The sequence below is a fragment of the Myotis yumanensis genome, unplaced genomic scaffold (assembly GCF_028538775.1).
Source record: "Myotis yumanensis isolate MYYU_CA2020_CCGP unplaced genomic scaffold, mMyoYum1.0.hap1 SCAF_11, whole genome shotgun sequence".
NCBI lineage: Eukaryota > Metazoa > Chordata > Mammalia > Chiroptera > Vespertilionidae > Myotis > Myotis yumanensis.
The window spans coordinates 12,974,236-12,995,552 of NW_027223762.1; the positions used below are offsets into that span (position 1 = coordinate 12,974,236).

Consider the following 21,317-nt stretch of genomic DNA (forward strand, 5'->3'; position numbering starts at 1 on the left):
TGGGGTGACATTGGTTAGTAGGGATTATATAGGTTTCAAGTGTGCATTTCTATGATACATGATCTTCACATTGCACTGTGCGCCCACCACACAAAATCAAATCTTGTCACCATATAATTGACCCCCTTTACCCTTGACTGGTCCCCCAAACCCCCTTCCTCTGGTAACTACCATACTGTTATCTGTGTTATGAGTTTTTGTTTGTTTTTCTTATTCATTTGTTGCTTTCAGTTTTATGTCCCACATATAAGTGAAATCATATCGTTCTTCACATTTTCTCTTTTTATTGAGTACACTAGAGGCCCAGTGCACGAATTTGTGTATGGGTGGGGTCCCTCGGCCTGGCAGGTGACTGGGGCCAATAGGGGCCGTCTGGCCGAGTCCAGGGGGAGGGACCTTGGGAGGTTGGCTGGCCAGGGGGAGGTAGGCTGTGGGAGCACACTAACCACCAGGGGGCAGCTCCTTCATTGAGCGTCTGCCCCCTGGTGGTCAGTGTGTGTCATAGCTACCAGCCAGTTGTCAGTCATCCGGTTGTCTGGTTGTAACAGTTGCTTAGGCTTAGCTTAAGCAAGCCTAATAAGATACTAATATATATGTTAGTATGTTATTAATATAGTCATACATATCTTCATTATATTTTGTATTTTTTCTTTGAGATCTGGGATTGAAATAGCCCATTACCATCCCAGAAATGTGATAACATGTCTTCTTATCATATTTTTGTTACTGGACAGGGACTGGGCCCAGAGCAGGTCTTCTTTGGGCCCCTGTGTGTGGGTTCTTGATTTCGTGTAGGAAAGATTCACAGTACGAGTTCAGGTAATTTTCAGAGGATGTTTATTAAAGCTGGGGACAGTGAAACAAAGGAAGGGCTTAAGGTGGAAGAAGCAACAGGAGAGAGGAAGAGATAAAGGGGGCCTTGGAGACAGGGTGAGGGGTTAGCCTGGGACGAGCTGCCGCTGCCCATTGCTCCCATGGTTGCAACTCTCATGGGATCCCTTAGAGCAGTGGTTCTCAACCTTCCTAATGCTGTGACCCTTTAATACAGTTCCTCATGTTGTGGTGACCCCCAACCATAAAATTATTTTCGTTGCTACTTCATAACTGTAATTTTGCTACTGTTATGAATCGTCATGTAAATATCTGATATGCAGGATGTATTTTCATTGTTACAAATTGAACATAATTAAAGCATAGTGATTAATCACAAAAACAATATGTAATTATATATGTGTTTTCCAATGGTCTTAGGCGAACCCTGTGAAGGGTCGTTCGACCCCCAAAGGGGTCGCGACCCACAGGTTGAGAACCACTGCCTTAGAGAAATAGAACAGAGAGACAAGGCGTGGGGGTACTCTAGCGAGAGTGCACCATGGGTCCTTTGTCTTCAGCCTTTGGGATTCTTAGGGGAGGACACAGGGGAGGGACTTACTAGAATACTCATTAGCTTTCCAGGGGCCCTTCAATATGTTGAGTCATCAAAACGTGTGTATAGGGGGAAAGGTTTATTTTCTGGTTCGTTTTATTTTTAAAGAACATCATTGAAGAGGGACCAGGACCGAGGCTGGTCTGCCCTGGGATGGTCTGGAATGTGTGAACCTTTTGCTGCGAAGTGTTCTTGGTTAGGGAAGATAACACCTTGTGATTTGTTAGCTTCCTATAAATTTCTCAAATTGTTTGGCCTTGTTTAATTATTTTGTCCCAGTTTCCCTTATTCCACTTGTCAAGGAATGTCCCTAGCTTCTTACTATCCTGCCACAGTTTTACTTAGGACCAAACTGACTCAAATTTTAAACAAAAAAATGGTTCTTGTAAACTTATCTTCACCATATGAAGATAATTAGTAAAGAAGAAATGGGAAAAAAGTTTCTTAGTGAAAGAATCTTGATTCCTCATGTTAAAAGATTACAATCTGGAATGCCTCTCATAAGCTCTAAGTTTTGAGTTGGGAACATGGGAAAGATCACTCGTTTGAGGACAGCATAGCCTGGAGGAGAAACCCGAGAGGTGGCCTAGACATGGATTATAAAGTCACCTCCGCCAGTGGTCATGTTAGTGACTTTGAGCAAGTCATTGATCTCTCCTGGCCTGATTTTCCTCATCTGCAAGCTAGAAATGTAAGAACTATTTTTACTTGGTTAGTTGGTGTTTGTCTCTCCTACTACAAATTCTCCTACATGAACGGGCGAGGACAAAGGGTTTTCATTCCATGAGCACCATGCAAATGCTAGTGGGCTGGCAGCTGTCCGGTTTCCTCTTGCTGCAGGCTAAGTCCCAGGCACAGTCTCTCCTTCAGAGTGGGAACAGAGCTGTTTTCTTGATTCAGAGCCCAGATCTGAAAAGTGTGGAAACTCTACGTAGCTCCCATTCCTGGAATCTGAGTCACCCCAGGAGTGGGCCGGAGGGGCTGAGGTCACAGAGCCGAGGTGGTAGCTGTGGGGCCGGGGAGGGAGGCTCAGGTCTGGGGTTGGGAAGCCAGTCACCCGTGGCTCCTGTCTCCACACCCGCCTTCCCAGCCTGTGCTGCCGGCTGCTGTGACTCGCCTCAGCACTTGCTCTTCCTGAGCCTGGAATGCTTTCCTCACCGCCAGCCTGCGTGCTGCCCGCTTAGGGCCTCTGCGTCAGCGCTTCTTAGCAACGAGGCCTCCCTGCTCCCCCACACAGGTAGCCCCTCTGCCCCTGTGTCCTCTTCCCTGCGCCACCACGTTCTACCATTAACACATCACGTATTTCCCTTGTTTGACTGTTTATAGTCTGTCTCTCCCAATAGACTGTGCTCTTGGAGGGCAGGGAGTTTTGTGTCCTTCATGTTGTACCTTTAGCCCTTGGAATGGTGCCTGGCATATCGTAGATGTTAAATTTATTGGTAATATATATATTTTTGCCCTAACTGGTTTGGCTCAGTGGATAGAGCGTCAGCCTGCGGACTGAAGGGTTCCAGGTTCGATTCCAGTCAAGGGCATGTACCTTGGTTGCGGGCACATCCCTAGTAGAGGGTGTGCAGGAGGCAGCTGATCGATGTTTCTCTCATCGATGTTTCTAATTCTCTATCCCTCTCCCTTCCTCTCTGTAAAAAATCAATAAAATATATTTTAAAAATATGTATATATATTTTTATTGATTTTAGAGAGAAAGGGAGAGAGAGAATCAATGATTGGCTCCCACCTGCATGCCCCCTACTGGGCATTGAGCCTGCAACCCATGCATGTGCCCTCACCGGGAATCGAACTGAGATCTCCAGGTTTATAGGTTGATGCTCAACCACGAGCCATACTGGCTGGGCGAAATATTTTTTAAAAAATTTTTTAAATATGACTTTGTAGAGCTCCAAGTAGTTGTGAAGTGAAAATTATCTCTTAATTTGCAGAACGACAAAGGAGAGATGCCCGCCGATGTGGTTCCAGACCCAGTGGAAATGCCGTTGGAAATGGCCGATGCTGCGGCCACTGCCAAGGAAATCAAGCAGATGCTGCTGGACGCGGTGCCCCTGCTGTGCGATGTCTCCAAGCCTGTGCCCCCAAGTTCCGATCGTGCCGCTGGCAAGGCAGTACTGACCTCAGCCGGCCTGAAGTTGGGAGACCGGGTGGTCATTGCAGGACAGAAGGTACAGTAACGAACTACGGTGTCTACAGCTGCACCCAAGGTCACTGTGCCCGCGGTCTGGGTGCCAAGGCTGCGTCCCGTGTGGTCAGTTTTGAGTCTTTGGCAAAAATTCAATATGTAGGTAGGAAGATACTTAATGGAAAATGTGAAACTGAAATGCCCATTCACCATAAAGCATGACTTAAGAATATAAACTATTTGAACTGAGCAATGAAGACATTTTACTTGAATGGGAAACGAGTGACTCATGGAGCTGCTGAGTGAATGGAGGGCAGCCCCCTGGCCTCCTCGGTGATGTTTCCCCCACAGCTACTTCACAGAGACGGGGGCGGGGCCTCACCATTCATGGCGTCTGGCCTTGAGACCCCACAGATAGCAAAATCTCAGATAGAATTGTAACCTGATAATAAAAATGAATGTGGAAAAGAGGACCCACCCCACTGAAGACACCCCAGAGCCCCAGAGTCCTCACGGCATTCACTGTTGCCCTTCTCTTTTTTCATACCCCATTCGGGAGGGACGGCTTTTTGTTTTTGCTTTTTTAGAATTTTGGAATTTTAGAATTCTTCCCTTCTCCCCCACTCACTCTCGCTTTCCTCTCCTCCATCCATCCATTTGTTCCAGCACCATTTTTTTCTTTATTGATTAAGGTATTACATATGTGTCCTTATCCCCCAATTGCTTCTCCACCCCCCACTCATGCCCTCACCCCCCTAGTGTCTGTGTCCATTGGGTAGGCTTATATGCATGCATACAAGTCCTTTGGTTTCTCTCTTCCTCTTACCCCCACCCTCCTTTGCCTTCCTTCTGAGGTTTGATGGTCTGATCGATGCTTCTTTGTCTCTAGACCAGTACCATTTTTGAAAAGACTATACTATTCTTTCTCTCGAATTGCCTTTGCTTCTCTGTCAATTGACCGTATATGCGTGGGCATATTTCTGGGTCCTATTTTGCTCCATTGATCTAATGGCTCTCCTTTCTTCAATACTACACTGTCAGATTGCTGTAGCTTTATAGCAAGTCTTGCCATCAGATATTTTTAGATCTTCAATATTTTCTTTTTTCAGTTCCTTTGCCTTTCCATGGACATTTTAGAATCAGCTTATAGATTTTTATGAAAAATCCTGCTGGGATTTCAAATGGAGCTGTGTTAAACATAGATCCGGTTGCGGAGAAGTGACATCTTAAAAATGTCAAGTCTTTCCGTCACAAATACACTGTATTTCTCTAATAGGCCTTTGGTTTATTTCATCAGTTCTGTAGTTTTCAGCACATAGATATTGCACATACTTTGTTAGACTTATACCTAAGCTTTTCATGATCTTTGGTGTTGTAAATGGTGGTGTTTTGAAATTTTATTTTTCAGTTGGTTATTACTAGCATATAGAAATACAGTTCGTTTTTGTATGACCATGTATCCTGTAACCTTGCTAAATTTACTAGTTCTATTGGCCTATTTATCTGTGTGGATTCTTTGAGGTAGCCTATGAAAACAATCATGCTGTCTTGGAATAGAGACAGTCTCACTCCTTTCCAATCTGTATGCCTTTTTTATTTCTCACCGATTTCGTTGCCTGGGATGAATAGAAATGGTGAGAGCCAACATCCTTGTCCTGTTCCCAGTCTTATGGGGAAAGCACTCAGTCTTTCATTATTAGGTATGAACTTGTTAGCTGTAGATTTTGTGTAGATGCCTTTAGTTAAGGAAGTTGCTATCTATTCCTAGTTTGCTGAGAGTTTTTAAAAAAATTAATATTATCATGAAATGATGTTGAAATTGCTACAGCTTTTTAAAAATATATCAAAAGGACAGGTTTGCCTTCACCCTTTTGTCTGTGGACATGATGAATTATATTAATTCTCAAATGTGGAACTAGCCTTTCATTCTCATGATAACCCTCACGTAGTCATGATGCACCATCCTTTCTGTATATTGCTGGCCTTAATGTGCTCTTGTTTTGTGAGGATTCTTGTGTCTGTGTTCCCAAGGGATATTGGTCTATAGTTTTCTTGTAATGTCTTTGGCTGGTTTTGGTATCAAGGTAATTAATGTTGGCTTCATAAACTGAGTTGGGAGCTGGTCCATCTATTCTTATGTTCTAGAAGAGTTTATATAGAGCTGATATTATTTTTTCTTAAGTTCTTTGGTAGAATGCACCAGTGAGTACTCTTGGGTCTGGAAGTTTTATTGTTGAAGATTTAAAACTACAAATTCAAGTCCTGACTGGTTTGGCTCAGTGGATAGAGCGTCGGCCTGCGGACTCAAGGGTCCCAGGTTCGATGCCGGTCAAGGGCATGTACCTTGGTGGGTTGCGGGCACATCCCCAGTAGGGAGTGTGCAGGAGGCAGCTGGTCGATGTTTCTAACTCTCTATCCCTCTCCCTTCCTCTCTATAAAAAAATCAATAAAATATATTTTAAAAAACACACAAAAAAAACAAACTACAAATTCAATACAGGTGTGAGCTTTGACAGTTTGTATCTTTTAAGGAACTAGAACATTTCATCTTATTTGTCAAATGTATAGGCATAGAATTATTCATAGTATTTTCTTACTGTTCTTTAAATGATTGGGGGGAAAATAATAATGTCCCTCTTTCACTTGAAATGTTTGTAATTTGTGTTTTCTTTTTATCCCCCCTTGGTCTCCAACTGAAAGTTTATTAATCGTATTTATTCTTCAGAAGAACCAGCTTTTGATTTCATTGATTTTTCTCTTTTGTTTTTCTGTTATTAATTACTTCCCTGTATTTTTTTCCTTCCTTTGGCTTGCTTTCGGTCTTCACTTTCCAGTTTCTTAAGGTGGAAGTTTATATCATTGATTTGAGACCTTTCCTAATGCAAGCATTTTAATATAAATTACCCTCTTAGTACTGCTTTTGCTGCATCCCATGTTTTGATATGTTGTGTTATTCTCATTCAATTCAAAATATTTTCTAATTTCCCTGTGACTTTCTGTCACCATGGAAATTTAAAAGTACATTGTTCAATTTCCAAATATTTGAAGATTTTCCATATATATTTCTGTTAGTGATTTTTGGTTTTGAAGCTCAGTTGTTAGGTGCATATAGATTTAGGACTCAGGTCTTCTTGGTGAATTGACTCATTTATCACTACTTACTATCTCTTTTTATCCCTGGTAATTTCCTTGTTCTGAAGTCTACTTTGAGAGAATGTTTTTTTTAAACATATAGAGTTACTAGTCATACTCAAAAGTTACTCTAATTTACCTTTTCTTTAGGTTGGAACATTAAGATTTTGTGGAACAACTGAATTTGCAAGTGGGCAGTGGGCTGGCATTGAGCTGGATGAACCAGAAGGGAAAAACAACGGAAGTGTTGGGAAAGTCCAGTACTTTAAATGTGCCCCCAAATATGGTAAGGAAGAGCCTATCTGACGTAATGATAATTAAGTTAAAATACTCAAAAATTTTTACTTTTTTATTGTGTGAAAATAAAACTCTCTGTCTCCCTGCCCCCCACTCCCATTGCTTATTAATAACTGAAGGGGCTGCTTTTTTCTGCTGAGAGCAGCTCAGGGGCTGGGAGACGTGCTCACAGGAGACCACCAGCCTTCGGACCTCCTAAACTCCTGCTTGTGCTGGTATCACGACTGCGGGAAGGACTTTGTTATCAAGGAAATACGGAGCCTGGAGGTTGGAAACTTGGCAGATTGGAAAGCAGATGAGGCCAACTTTATTTCCGGACTCCTGAGCTGGGACATTTCTCTTTCTGAGAAATGATTGTTTAATTCATATTCTCTTTCTCTTGCGCACACACACATGCACACACGCACACACGTACCCTTGACACATTGATTTCAATTTGACACTTACTATGTTGTGAATATTTTTCCTTGCCATGAGGTATTCTTCTAGAACATTCATTTCCCTGGCTGCACCGTATTTCATCTTAGAGCGCCATGGGGAGGCAATATGGTGAATTGCTGAGGAGTGTGGGCTTTGGAGTCTGAGTGTGTGGGTGTGAATCAGCTTCTCTACCTACCAGCTGTATGACCCTTTTTCTCTTCTTGTGCCTCAATTTATCTTCTGTGAAATGGGGATAACAATACCCCAAGGACTCATATGAGGATTAAACGTGTTGATGAATATATAAAGCACCTAGCATAGTGCTTGATTCCCTGTAAGCACTCAAAACATGTTAGCTACTCGCTAGCTGTTACAAATTGTCCAAATGACCAGTTTCCTTCTGTCATAACATTTATGATGGAGCCTCATTTGCTTGGTCCATTATTAATTTTTTGTTGTTCAAAAAATGCTCATTGTGTAAAATTTGAAAAACATAAAAAAGGAAAAAGAAGAAAATCATCTGTATATTTTTTCTGTTTAACTTTGTAACAAAATTTGGATTATATATAGTTATATATTCTGTACTTTTACTTGACAGCCAATATAATTTCCCCTAATTTTTAAATATTGTGATTTTTATGTCTCCATTTTCTTTTTTTTTCTAATTTGATGGGTGAAAATTTCTGTCTGAATTCATATTTCTCTGATTGTGGAGAAATAAAACCCTTAAATATTTTATTATAGTATATGTATTTTGTATGTTATCTTGATAGTTACCAAGAGATATTCATATTATTTGTCCATTAACATTTTGGGATATTAGTGTTGTTGTTTTTTTAAACCAGTAAGTTTTTAAAAATACAAATACATATTTAGGATATGAAGCCCTTATGTTTCTTACAGATATCTTGTTCAGTTTGTGATTTGCCTTTGAACTTCATTTGCAGTGTTTTTGAACATATAGTTTTATGTAGTTAAAAGGCCTTTGCCTTTAAAACTTCTTACATTGCTTTTAAGCTTAGATAGATCTTCCTAATATAATCATTAGTTATATATTATATGTTTTATTCTTTTGAATGTTTTAATTTTTTTAAACTACATTACTTAAACAATTGGGAATTTATATGGTTAGTTGTGAGAGATTAAGAATTTAATTTTAATTTTCCTCTATTAGCTAATTTTGGCACCTGTCAAGCAGACCAAGGGCAAGATCAAAACCATTAGCAACACACATGGCAGATGTAAATCAGATGCTGGGAAGTGCTTATATTGTAACAGATGCATGTGGGCTCCCCAGATCTCATCAGCCGAAGGAGAGGCATGCTTGATTAGGACAAAGCTGGATCCCCCCGGGAACCTTGCCTCTGTCTTCCTTTACAAACTTGAAGGCAAGTTGGGGGGCAAGAATCATGTGTTGGGTTATGCAAAAGAATGGGAGTAACCTTCCTGCTGAGCCAGCTTGGTGTTCTGAGCCCAGTCAGTTTCCAAAACGGGTTATAGCAGTAAACTAGAAATTGCTTTGGCTCTTGAAATCTATTTTCTCCTCACAATATGCAAATGTGACCTCGAAATCTTTGGGCACACCTCTTCAGTAACATTGTATACATTTATATTCCCAGAGATAAAATAATTTCCCCCCCAATTCTTGGCAACACAGAATGTGATCATCATCAAGGGCTAACGTGTGTGTGTGTGTGTGTGTGTGTGTGTGTGTGTGTGTGTCAAAGAATAGAATAGAAAGTCAAGGAAAATTGGGAAGGTGGGAGACAGAGCAGAACATTGTGGATAAATCAAAGAAGTAAGAAAATCAAGGCATGGCATTGTAGAGTCCATGGGAGGAAAGAGTCAAGATCAGCAGCAAAGTATCACAGTTGACACTTGTTACACTTGTGAGCTAGTACAAAGCACTCACTTTTTGTAGAATCTTGAACATTTCTACAATTTTATTTTAAAACAAGTTGGTTCTAATATATTACATTTTACTCATGATGTCTGGTAGGTTATAAACACTCAATGGAAGTGTATAATATACATATTAGGACTTTATTTTCTTTATAAAAATGTCTTAGCAAGATCATCTTGGTATTTATAGTCCATATCCACTGTGACGTCTATACATGCTTATTGATACTGGATAATTTTTTTGGATAAACTCCATTTTAAATGGAATTCTGTGCTCCTAGCCATTGCATATAGACACCTCCTCCCTGTGTCTATGCGTGCCTCCTTCCCCAGCACACACTGTATTGTTTATCACTGGCAGGAGCTGAGGGCTAGGCATTTAGGGAAGGTTATATTTTATACTCAAAGGATTTTTTATTTCCCTGTATGTGTAAGGCACTGTAATTCGGTACCATGGGGGAATGCAGAAATGAGTAATATTGAATTTTGTCTTCTAAAGCTGTACAGGCTTGAAGAGAGATAAAATGTGGACATAAAAAGCTTTAATGTGGGAAAATATGAGTCTGAAAGGAGGTAGAGATAAAGTGACATAGAAGAGTGGTTTTTATATTATATAGTGCACTATTTGTCAATATCTTAGAAATAATTATAATGGAAAACTGTGACCTTTACTCATTTCTCTTCCCCCTGTAATTTCACTTAACATCTGATTATGTGTCTTGTATGGGATTCTTAAGTTATTGTGTATGTCGTTTGTCTTGGCAACTAGGTTGTAAGCTCCTTAAGGCCACGGACTGTGTTTTTTTGTCTGTCACTACAGGACACCTAGTAGGTGCTAAAAACGAACTTAAAGATTTATATTACTAAGCAGTTGTACTGGCTTTGAAATGCCTTTTTAATTGCTTAACACCAAAATTCTACGTTCTCCCTCAGGCATTTTTGCACCCCTTTCAAAGATAAGTAAAGCAAAAGATCGAAGGAAGAATATAATCCACTCTCCTTCTACAAAAGCTGTCCCGCTCACCAGGTCCCAGAAAATTGATGTGGCTCATGTAACGTCGAAAGTAAATACTGGTAGGTCCAACCGGAAAGTTAAATATTTCCTTCCGCATGTTAGTTTTATTTGTGGAATGCCTCATATGTAGGTTGTTTCACACCCTTTTTGCTACCTAACTACGAATCTGATAAAACCTGCACCTTAGTGTGCTTTTAGAGCTCAGTCATAGTTTATGATTTTAATTCCTGACGAGTATTTCAGATCTGTTCCTTCCTTCCTTTCCTTCCTACGATCTCCATACCCTTACCACCCCCCAATCGAACCTCAAAGCTAGAGTTTATGCCTCTAAAAACCCTTCACAGCTGCTTTATGTTTATCACCTGTCCAGGAGTTTCAGTGACTTGGTTTTTTATCAGAAAACATCCGACTCTTGGAACTGGCAGCCAGAGCGCATTCTCTGTTTGATGGAGGCTTGCCGGCTGCCGGGGTTGAGGATGGTCTGTTGTATCTCCCTGTCTCCCGCGCAGCGTGCAGCACGTTGCTCTCACTCCTTCCCGCGTGCTTGGTCTCATGCTAGTTCCCCAGGGCAGTCATTTGACTTCTGCCTTTTGAGGCCCCAGCCGTTTTTTACCTCCTTTTTCAGATCCTGTTTCTCCACGAAAACTTCCCCAGTGACCCCAGATCTCTTTGATCTCTTTGTCCCCTAACTTGCCCACACTTTTATCCACGCCACCTGACTGTTCTTTGTTCTTCTGGGTTTTGTCCTCTGACTCCTTTACCTGGGCAGGTCTTTTATTCTGTCAGCAAAATTTGAAGCTTTAAATGGACGGCGAGAGTACTTTGTATGCACTGTAGCACCTAGCACAAGACAAGAGTGCGACGCATGCTTGCTAACTCATTCATACTCATGCAGAAAAGGCTTTCTGCTGTGATCGAAGGATTCTGTCCAGAAACTTGGTTGGCCTTTCCAACCTGTTGCGTGGGGTTATTTGAATATCCCTGTGTAACACCGCACTCCTAATTGCTGTAGTTTAAAAAAAACACTTCTTGGCATCCAGTAGGAGAAGGCCTCCTACCCTGAACAGTGTCTTCCCTGTTTGTGCCCTTATAAATCACTTCTGTGTAAATTTTAGGAAAAGCTGTTAAGTTTCATTTAAAAGATATTTGTTGACGTTTTAAAGGGTATTGCATTTAAACTTCAAATCAGGGGAGAACAGACGTCTTTACAATATTCAGTCTTTTAATGATGAGCTTGGGATGTCTGTTTAGTTAGGTCCTTCACAAGTATCTTAATCATATTTTATAACTTTCTCTACAGATGTCTTGTACCTGTTTTGTTAGGTCTATTCCCAGGTCTTCATACTTTTTGAAGCTGTTGTAAATGGAATCCTTTAAGCTGAAACCCTGAAGTTCCAGCAGACAGGGAACGAAAGCTCAAAGAGAAGACCCCCACTTCTCATTTGGGAGACAGAACGTGGAGGAAATCCCTTGCTTCTTCCCTGAGTGCTTCCTTCCCCTGTTGGCTCTTCCCCACCCCACCCTGGGCAGCCCTGTGTGGTGCGACAGGCCCCTGACCCCCAAGGGAGAACCCTTGCCTCTGACCAGAGAAACCAGGGTCCCAAGAACATGCCTGGAATCCCCATTAGTTTTCTTTCTTTTTTCCACAGCTTGGCCCCGAGGCAGAATCTGGCTCAGGAGATTGTAGGACAGAGCAGGGGAACTAAAACCTAGATGTTGTATCCAGAATGCCAGGAGGGGCGCCTCCTAGGCGCAGGAAAGTGTCAGGGAGGCCATGGATGGGAGGGAGCTCAAGAAAGTGACCTGATAATGCTGGTGCGAAGTCTCGGGCTTACTCCCAAGTTGGATGTGCTCGGATCTGCCTGGCCCCACACTGGTGCTGGGTGGCACGACACCTGAGATGGATCGCAAAGAGGCTTTGGCAACTGAACTGACATTGGAACCACAGTCACAGAAGGTGGGGAACTTTCAGCCTGAACCTAATGGTCGGCTCCTGGACAAAACAAAACAAAAAATAAAACAGCATCTCCATAGCAGTTAAACAGGACCCAGAGTCCTTTAAATAATATTCACAATCTATAGGCTACAACCCCAAATTGCTCCAAATATGAATGACCAGGAAAATCTCAACATCTCTCAAGGAAAAGGATGATCAAAAGATGCTGGTCTTGAGATGATAACAGATAGAGTTTATAGAACATAATAATAACCAGTGCTCTTAGAATTAAGGGAACACTCCTTAGACAAATGGAAAGTTTCAGTAGAGAAATGAAAATATAAAAAGAACCAATGATGCATGTGTGCACACATGAATGTGCATGAATAGGGGTAATCTGAGATTGGTGTATTGTATCAGTGTCAGTATCATGGTTATCTATAATAATAAAAGCCTAGCCCTAACCAGCTTGACTCAGTGGATAGAGCGTTGGCCTGCAGACTGAAGGGTCCCAGGTTAGATTCTGGTCAAGGGCATGTACCTTGGTTGTGGGTACATCCCCAGTAGGGAGTGTACAGGAGGCAGCTGACCGATGTTTCTCATCGGTGTTTCTAACTCTATCCCTCTCCCCTCCTCTCTGTAAAAAATGAATAAAACATATTAAAGAAAAAAAGATCCTATATAATAAAAGGCTAATATACAAATCGACTGAATGCAGAACGACCAGTCACTATGATGCACACTGACCACCAGGGGGCAGACGCTCAACACAGGAGCTGCCCCCTGGTGGTCAGTGCGCTCCTACAGGGGGAGCACCACTCAGTCAGAAGCTGGGCTCACAGCTGGTGAGTGTAGCGGTGGTGGTGGGAGCCTCTCCTGCCTCCCAGCAGTCAGACATCCCCTGAGGGTTCCTGGACTGCTAGAGGGTGCAGGCCGGGCTGGGGGGACCCCCCCCGAGTGCATGAATTTCATGCACTGGGCCTCTATTATATTAATAAAAGTGTAATATGCTAATTAGACCGGACATCCTTCTGGAAGACCTTCCAGACGAAGCTAGGGCTTCGAGGGCCAAGCCCCTTGGATGAATTTTGTGCATCAGGCCTCTGGTGTTATTATAATAAGTTTTGTAAAATGCTACCTTTGGGGGAACCTAGGCAAAGTGTACAAGATCTCCCTGTATTGTTTCTTACCACTGCATGTGAATCTCTGGTTTATCTCAACAAAAAATTCAAATATAAAGAAAGGACCAAACAGATATTTCAGAACTGAAAAATATACTGAAAAATAAATCCACTCTGGGTTGTTTCACAAAGTCTCTTACCCACCTGTCCATTCAGCTCCTGCTGTTGCGGCTCTGGCCTCATTCCTGGCCTGTGTAACAACTCTACCTGGTCTCTGCTCCAGCCTCTCCTCTCGTTTCCTCCTCAACTTTGCTGTCAGGGTCTCGTCACTCACCTGTAACTGTTCATGCCAGCCCTCCTCTCCAAACCCGTCAGGCTCACTCCTTCCCCAAGGTTCCAATCCGGAGCCAGCACTGTCCCTTCTAAGATTTTACTCTGACCCAATCTATCCAGTTTACTGGTCCCCCAGCCCAAACAACTCTTTATTCCAGCCACACTGCTCATCCTTGTCTGACTCTGTCTTTAAGACTTTTTTTGGTTCATCCTGAATGCCTACCCCCCAGTTCTTTCTGACCACACCTCCAGTATTCTCTAGAAGAAATCAGGCCCACCCCTCAAGACCCATCTCAACACGCGATCCGGTGGAGGCATTAATTTATCTTTGTAGCCACGATTATTGTCCCCTCCTCCTCTGCTAGCACTTACATCAAAAATGTCCTATTTTAGTTATTCATCTCCATGTCTTTCTACCTCACCAACAAGAAAAGGTCTCCTGTAGGGCTCAGACCAGGGGTGGGCAAACTTTTTGACTCAAGGGCCACAATGGGTTCTTAAACTGGACCGGAGGGCCGGAACAAAAGCATGGATGGAGTATTTGTGTGAACTAATATAAGTTCAAAGTAAACATCATTACATAAAAGGGTACGGTCTTTTGTTTTTTTTTTAGTTTTATTCATTTCAAACGGGCCGGATCCGGCCCGTGGGCCATAGTTTGCCCACGGCTGGCTTAGGCCATGTCTTGTTCACGTTTGCGATGCTACAGTGCCAAGCACAGCTCTCCACCCAGAGTGCTTCGTGAGTGAGTGGAACGGAAATGGGTGTCGGTGGAGTTTAAAACTGGTGCAATGCCCTAGGTTTATTATTTACATAATTTGGGTCTGTAGAATTGAAACAGGAGTCTTAATAGGGTAGAGTGTTATTCATGAGCTTTTTTTTAGTGAATTTTTTGTGGGAGTTGGGTGTATTGAGAGTGGGGTAGTCATTTTCAAAATACCAGTGGCAAAGAGTACAGGATATTTTACTACCTGACTCTCGCTTACATGAGTAATTACTCATAAAATTTGTTTTTACCTGAAGTTTGCTATCTAAATAGAGAATCTGCTATAATTAATTTGCATGCGCACACCTGTGAAATGATGTAAATCGTTTGCAAGTCCTAGCAAGTGTGCAACTGTCCCATCTCAGCTGCGTCTGTTTGCTTTACCTGCCTGCCTTGTGCATGCGTATCATGCAATTCAGCAGCTGTGCTGTAAATGCTTTCTGTCATTTAGATTCCTTAATGGAGTGCTAAACAGGTTTAAAATACACTTTAGTGATATTTGGGGAAACGGGTTTTCAGGTGGGCTAGGAATGCGTTCTTTTCTCTTCCCTTTAAATAATGAATTACTGGCCCCTCTGTCTGTGGATTTATTATCCAGCCTGTTTTCAGAAGTGGATAAGATTTGGGTAGGAGGCCTTCTGTACTGAAAAAGAAAGTACATTTTTATGTGTAACGATAAACAAAATTTTTTCTTGCTGAGCGTGTTTCATGCTGTGTTCTAGGGTTAATGCCATCAAAAAGAGACAGCGCTTCGGAATCAACGCTTTCGCTGCCTGCTGGTGAGGAACTGAAAACCGCGACGGAGAAAGATGGTAACACACTGTATAATTCTGTCCTCACAGTTACATTTCATGATGGCACTTTAAGATAATATAATGACATAACTTCTATGGGGCTAAATTTTAAAGTTTTTCAGGGAAAAATCAGTATAGTAAAAATTTATCCTTGAAAAATCCCCGAAGCAGCTCTTGCTCAAGTATGTATATGTTTTTATATAAAATCCTGTACTGTGATTCTTGTGTACTTATATTAGAGAACTATACTGAGAGCAGAAGGACATTACATAGTGTAAATGGCTTGATGAAAAGATTTAAAGTTGCCTTTAGCTTTCAAATCATCAGGTGAATAGAGCATGAATGGAAAATTCAGAAGTATTCCTGCTTGCCTTCAGGTTAACTCAAAACATTTAAATCTTAAACTTTGTTACCTTAAAACATATTAGCAGTGTTGTTTGCATAATAAGATGGGATTCTACTGTCCCATCTAAAGTGAGAGGTGAAGGGAGTGGTGGTTAGGATAGGTAGTCAGCTGAAGTCTACGGATGTGATGATGTTGTCTTGTATAAGATTGTCATCATACAGTGTGTTTCCTTAAAATACAGTTGCTTGAGTTATAAGGTCTTTTATGTATCAGCTGTCTTGGCATGAAACCAGGAGTGTAATTCAGCACCAGGTAATCCACAATTGGGGAGCTAAGTGGTGAGCTTCAGGAGGATTTACCTGGAGAAGTGTCTCATTGGCTCACTTCCTGTGCTCGCCCTTTGATATATTCCTTTCCTTTCCCAGTTTCAGTTCACCTGCCTGGCTCCATCAGCAGCTTGTCCTCTGCGTCTTCCTTGGAGCACAAGCAGAGCCACCCCAGGAAACTGCACGCCCGGGGCAGTGGCAAGCCGACCTCGAGCAAAAGCCCCTCTGCGCCATCCAGGGCCAGCGCTGGTATCTATGGCTTTTTCAACCAGGCTTTCTTGGTGGTTTTTATCTTGGTCTGTTTGTAAGTAGATTTGCTCTTTTTAAATGTGTAGAAGGAACCCCTGACTTCAATCAGATTGAACTACTTGCACCCTCCCCTGTGTCCCCCACGGCCCTGCCTCCCTCCCCTTCGTAAGCGTGCTCAACCTCTCAGCCTCTCGCCTCGCGCTCTGCTCACGCCATCCACCCGTCGGGTTGACTTCCCTTCCCCATGTGTCTGAGGCCTCCCGCCCTTTAAGGTTCATTATAGAACTTGACGACACATCCTCAGATAATTGGAAATGTATGGTTTGTTATCTTCCTTATCTCTTTTCCAACATAAACCAAATAATAACTAACATGTACTGTATACTTATTATTTCGGGTACTATTCTAGGCACTTTATGTACCTTATTTTATGTCATTCTCAAAATAAACCTATGGAGTAGGTACCGTTGTTATCATCCTCATTTTATGAATGAGGAAACGGAGGCTTAGGGAGGGAGGTAAGTCATGGCCATGTGTAAGTGGCTCCCCCGGGCTTCACCCGCAGGTCTGTCTGCTGCTTTCTCTGCTGCTGTTTAGTCCATCTCTGTCCCAGGTGTCGTCAGCTCTTCCCCACGCCTCAGGGTCCCCAGACCCCTCCTGGCAGCCGGTAGTGAGCTGAACCCTTCCTCTCAGTACCAGCGAGTCTACCGCTGCTGCAGTGTGGGCGACCGCACTGTGCTGTCGGCTCAGACAGGGCCTGTGCCAGTCTCTTCATGTTGCTGCTCCCTATAGGACTCGGCATTTTCATGTAATTTGATGCTAGAGCTCTCACCCTCAGAATTTTGTTTCTCACATCATGCATATTGGCTTCTGCACATGCTTTTGTGTCATCTTCACATTTTAAACGCATGCTTTCTCCAGTTTTACCCACTATTTAAAACTCTGTAGGAAGGGTCGGAGGCTCTCCTACAGGTTGGCCATGATAACCTGTTCTGATGTGAGTTTAACTAGCTGCGAACCCTGCCAGCATCTATGCAACCTGAACCTGAGGATTTCTGGTCATAGGGTCTGGATTTAATCCAGGTGTGCCACCTGCCTCCTGTGAACACCATGTCTTAGTTAAATTCTGAGTTTCCATAATTCTTATGAAAAACATGCTGTGGACTGTGAAGTGCTATGGGGATACTAGTTATTTGAGGGCCTAGGGCTGTTTAGCATTGCCCTTTATCCAGGCCTCCCTCCTCCTCCTCCCTCGGTTTATTTGTTGCCATAGTTTCTCCCCTTTCACAGGGTGACTTGCCCTCCACCCTGCGCCCTCTGCGGGGCTCTCTAGGCCTCCCCAGATAACAGCTGTTCCGTCTGGTGGTGGGGGTGGGAGAAGCCGCCAGGCCCACCTCTTCTCTGTAATAACTGGACAGCTCTCTAGGCAGTATTCTCCAGGACTGCTGATGTTCAACAGGGCACTTCAGGGTTTAGGTCTGAGTCAAGGTCAGGGGTTTTGTTTCCAATAAGGAAATCAGATGGGGTCATTGGAACCTTATAGCAATTTCACCTCAAATCACATTCCTATGTGTGTCATTTACACTGAGTCCCAGTGAACAACTCTAATTGTAGGATTTTACAATTGGCCAGTGACAGCCCATGGCCAAATCCAACCTGCCACCAAATATTTGTAAATAAGGTGTTATTGGAACATGCCACACCCACTCTGTCTATGTCAGCTTTTGTGCTACAACAGCAGAGCTGAGTCGTTGTGACAAAGTCAAAAGCACTTACTCTCCAGCCTCTGTTCTCGGAGAGGGTGCCACTGGGCAGTCTGGACAGGTTGATCAGGAATTGTGTGTGTTCAGTTCCCACGGCCAGAATTTTCTCAGGCAGCTCTTCCCATCTCCTTGAGTAGCTTGACCTCACACGGGAGAAACAGAACTATAGATCGGCGATCTTCAGCCGGTGTGCCACAAGAACTTGTAAAATATGCAATTCCTGACTACTTAGTCAGGGGCACTGACCTCTTTTCCTTAGTTTGTCAAATAAAAAATGACAACAGCCAACACAACAATGGTGTGAAGGAATCAAAATTACATCTTTTTTTTTTTTTTTGGTCAGATCGGCAAAAAATACATGTTTTGGCGTGCTGCAGAATTTTAGTAATTAGCTTATGTGTGCCAGGAGATGAAAAGGTTGGAACTCGCTGCTGTAGACGATCTATAATGAAAGGCATCATATATCAAAATCTCCAGCCAACTGGACTGGTTAGAATACAGAGTGATATTTTGGCTAACGTGTTTCCTTATTTTTCCCTTTGTTTTTTCTCCTCTTTTCCTGCCCTAACCCCTTCCCCCCACCAACCGATGACACAGGTTTGAAATCTTCAGCAACATCTGGAGCAAATAGTACCCGCCCCGCGGGGGAGCTCCAGCTGGGGGACAGGGTGCTGGTGGTTGGCCAGCGGATGGGCACCATCAGGTTTTTCGGGACGACGAACTTTGCTCCAGGTAACTCGTGTGCGCATTCTTCGTTCCGCTTGAATTCTGTAGAGTCCAAAAGGCTTAACACGTCACATGCAATGACAGAGAATTTCTGAGGAACGTTGGTAGCTGTGGCGCAGGAAATGCACAACAGTGATTAAAATGCAGACTGTTTGTACCCAGGTTGACTGTTATCCATACATTTTCTTGCCAATTGTGTTAGAAGTGGCCGTCACTCTCCGGTCTCACTCCCACTGATTGCTGAGTGTGCTCAGCGACAGAGCAGACACGTTAGCATTAGGTTCTTGCTGAGGATCATCTCGAAAATGAGTAGATGACGAGTTCACTGCACAGAGCTCTTATCAGAGAAAGGCAAGCAAGGTTCACAGGAAAATGACGAAGCTTTTGCGTGCCCGGGACCTCAGAAACACGTTTGTGTGTTTCTCTATTAATTCCCATCTAGACTTCTGTTGGGATTCCAGAAGCAAAGGCTATTTTCCTTTTGCATTTCCAGTGACTGAAATTTCAGGGGGAAGCCAGCTGAGTGAAACCACGTTCGTGTGTTTAAGTAGCAATGTGCTGCTTTGACACATGGTGGCATCGCTGCATGTAGGGACCAGGTTGCCTAGGACAATGCTTTTTTAGAAAGTCTGTAGCAGCCTGTGAAGGCTCTGAGATTTTACCCCATTTGCAAGCCATCCAGGTAGATTGCCATGGTTGCCTGGGTGCTGGCAGACAATGGGGCTCCTGGGTCAGAGACAGAGGACTTCAGTGCTCACAACAATAGGAGCCAGTGTCACCTCTTTTTTTTTTTTTTTTTTTTTGCAATTGTTCCCTGGGCCCCAGTTTCGAAGGTGAGGTAGGGGGCCAGGTGACACTGCACACCCAGTGGTTAACGCTCTGGGAGAGGAGCTGTGAGCTTAAGGAACCTGCACCTTCACACCAACAGGAAGCGCGCCTCTCCTTCGCTCCGGGGGAGACTCTGTCTGTCTCCTCCACGCCTGTCCTCTGACAGACTCCCATGAAAAGCCAGTTAGTGCCTCTGTCCACGGAACATGCAGAAGCATGAGCGCACCCTGCAGCATTGTCTCCCCACACATTCTTGTTTCATTAACGTCACTTGTAATTGCAGTCCAACTAATTGATTTGAGAGGGGCCATATGCTTTATAATTCATGTTTCTCTTAGGCCTCCAGGTAGTAATTGAGCGTAGTTAGGATGTTCTTAATACAGTTTTCAAAAACTTAGTGATCCCAAAGGTAGGTTGATTTTCACAATCCCGTATGTCTTTGAGTTTCCTTTCTGTGGTTACGTTAGACAAGGCTGGCGTGGTTTGATTTGCTGGATGCAGTTCATCGTTTAGTTTGACTTTCAATTTTTAAATTCCTAATGTGAAGCATTTAGGAATCTGGGAAGTAATAAGCAAATATAATAAAAGTTAGACACTTCTTTGTTAAAGTCATTCTGCCTTTTAGAAAGTTGTAGCATATATTTCTCGTGGCATCAAAAGTTACATCATTCCGTTCTGTGGAGCGGTGGTTATATCTCGGCATTTTATAGATGATAAGATGTAGCCCGGAGAGGGTCTTGTTTAGCCTCCTTAGCATTTGTATCAGTGCCACCTCTGAAAGAATATTGTCTTTTAAATGGGAATATTGTCTTTTAAATCTTTACCTCACCACGACCTGACAATGCATAGTCACTGTTATTAACACTTGTCATAATGCCTTTTTTGTGTGTGTTACACATTCTCAAGAGTTGTATGGTAAGCATGTAGTAGTTGCATGGTATATTACCGTAAAAAGGGAAAATGCAAAAAATTATATAGGAAAACATCAACGGCAGAAGGAAGTAAAACTTGGAAAATTCCAACTCTGGCACTCAGAGAAATCACAGCGGCCACAGGTGAGCCTGGCCAGTGACATTCCGAAATGTGATGACCTGTTTCAGGGCATTAGTTACAGCCAAGCAGTAGGTTTGCATACATTGCTCTGTACTTGTGCATAGTAGGACTGTTTAATACAAAACAGTCATGCAATTAATCTTTCCAACCCAAACTACGGAAATGAGCTCAAGTATAAGAGGGAAAAATACTAAGAACTTCCAGGTGGTCTTTTTAGACATTATATAATTGTCTCTTTGAACTAGGAATTGGAAGGAAACAATATTTTTGTATTTTGGAATTTATAAGTCGCAATAAGTTTCTCAATATCTATATCCTTATTTTTTTATTTGATGCTGATTGTAAGGGACCAAATACAATTAGTACTATATTCTCCTTTTTAATAAAAAAAATTGGATTTTTTGGTACTTTTAACTGGTCTGAGTCACCCTCAATTTGAGAATCATTAGGAGTATTTGTCCACTTACCTAATATTTACCACCTGACTGTCCTTTTAGGCTCTAGAAAAGGAAATCCTATGACTGCTCAGAGGAGACCCTTTAAATAGTTAAAAGCCTTTTAGAAAATCCTTCCTCTTAGATAACCTGAATCTTTTCATTTAGATTAAAAAGAATATTTCTTTTCACCCTGAATGGGGAAAAACAGAAAGAAAAAGAAGAGTTACCATGATGTCTAGCCATATTTTCCATTTGATTTGTGTCCTCCTGTAATTATTGAGGAGCTGTTTGTGGTGTTCTAACATTGGGAGTA

At 42.6% G+C, this 21,317-nt stretch overlaps 1 protein-coding gene across 4 annotated transcripts in view; it reads left to right on the forward strand.

Moving 5' to 3' along the window:
• Window positions 1-21,317, forward strand: part of CLIP4 (CAP-Gly domain containing linker protein family member 4) — a 55,483-nt gene that overhangs the window by 20,157 nt on the left and 14,009 nt on the right. For all 4 annotated transcript variants that reach the window (XM_070428930.1, XM_070428929.1, XM_070428931.1 and 1 more), the window contains exons 7-12: window positions 3,367-3,603; window positions 6,843-6,978; window positions 10,245-10,385; window positions 15,205-15,294; window positions 16,048-16,197; window positions 18,558-18,692. In XM_070428930.1, the coding sequence (XP_070285031.1) occupies window positions 3,367-3,603; window positions 6,843-6,978; window positions 10,245-10,385; window positions 15,205-15,294; window positions 16,048-16,197; window positions 18,558-18,692 (889 nt within the window). The remainder of the gene's footprint in view (window positions 1-3,366; window positions 3,604-6,842; window positions 6,979-10,244; window positions 10,386-15,204; window positions 15,295-16,047; window positions 16,198-18,557; window positions 18,693-21,317) is intronic.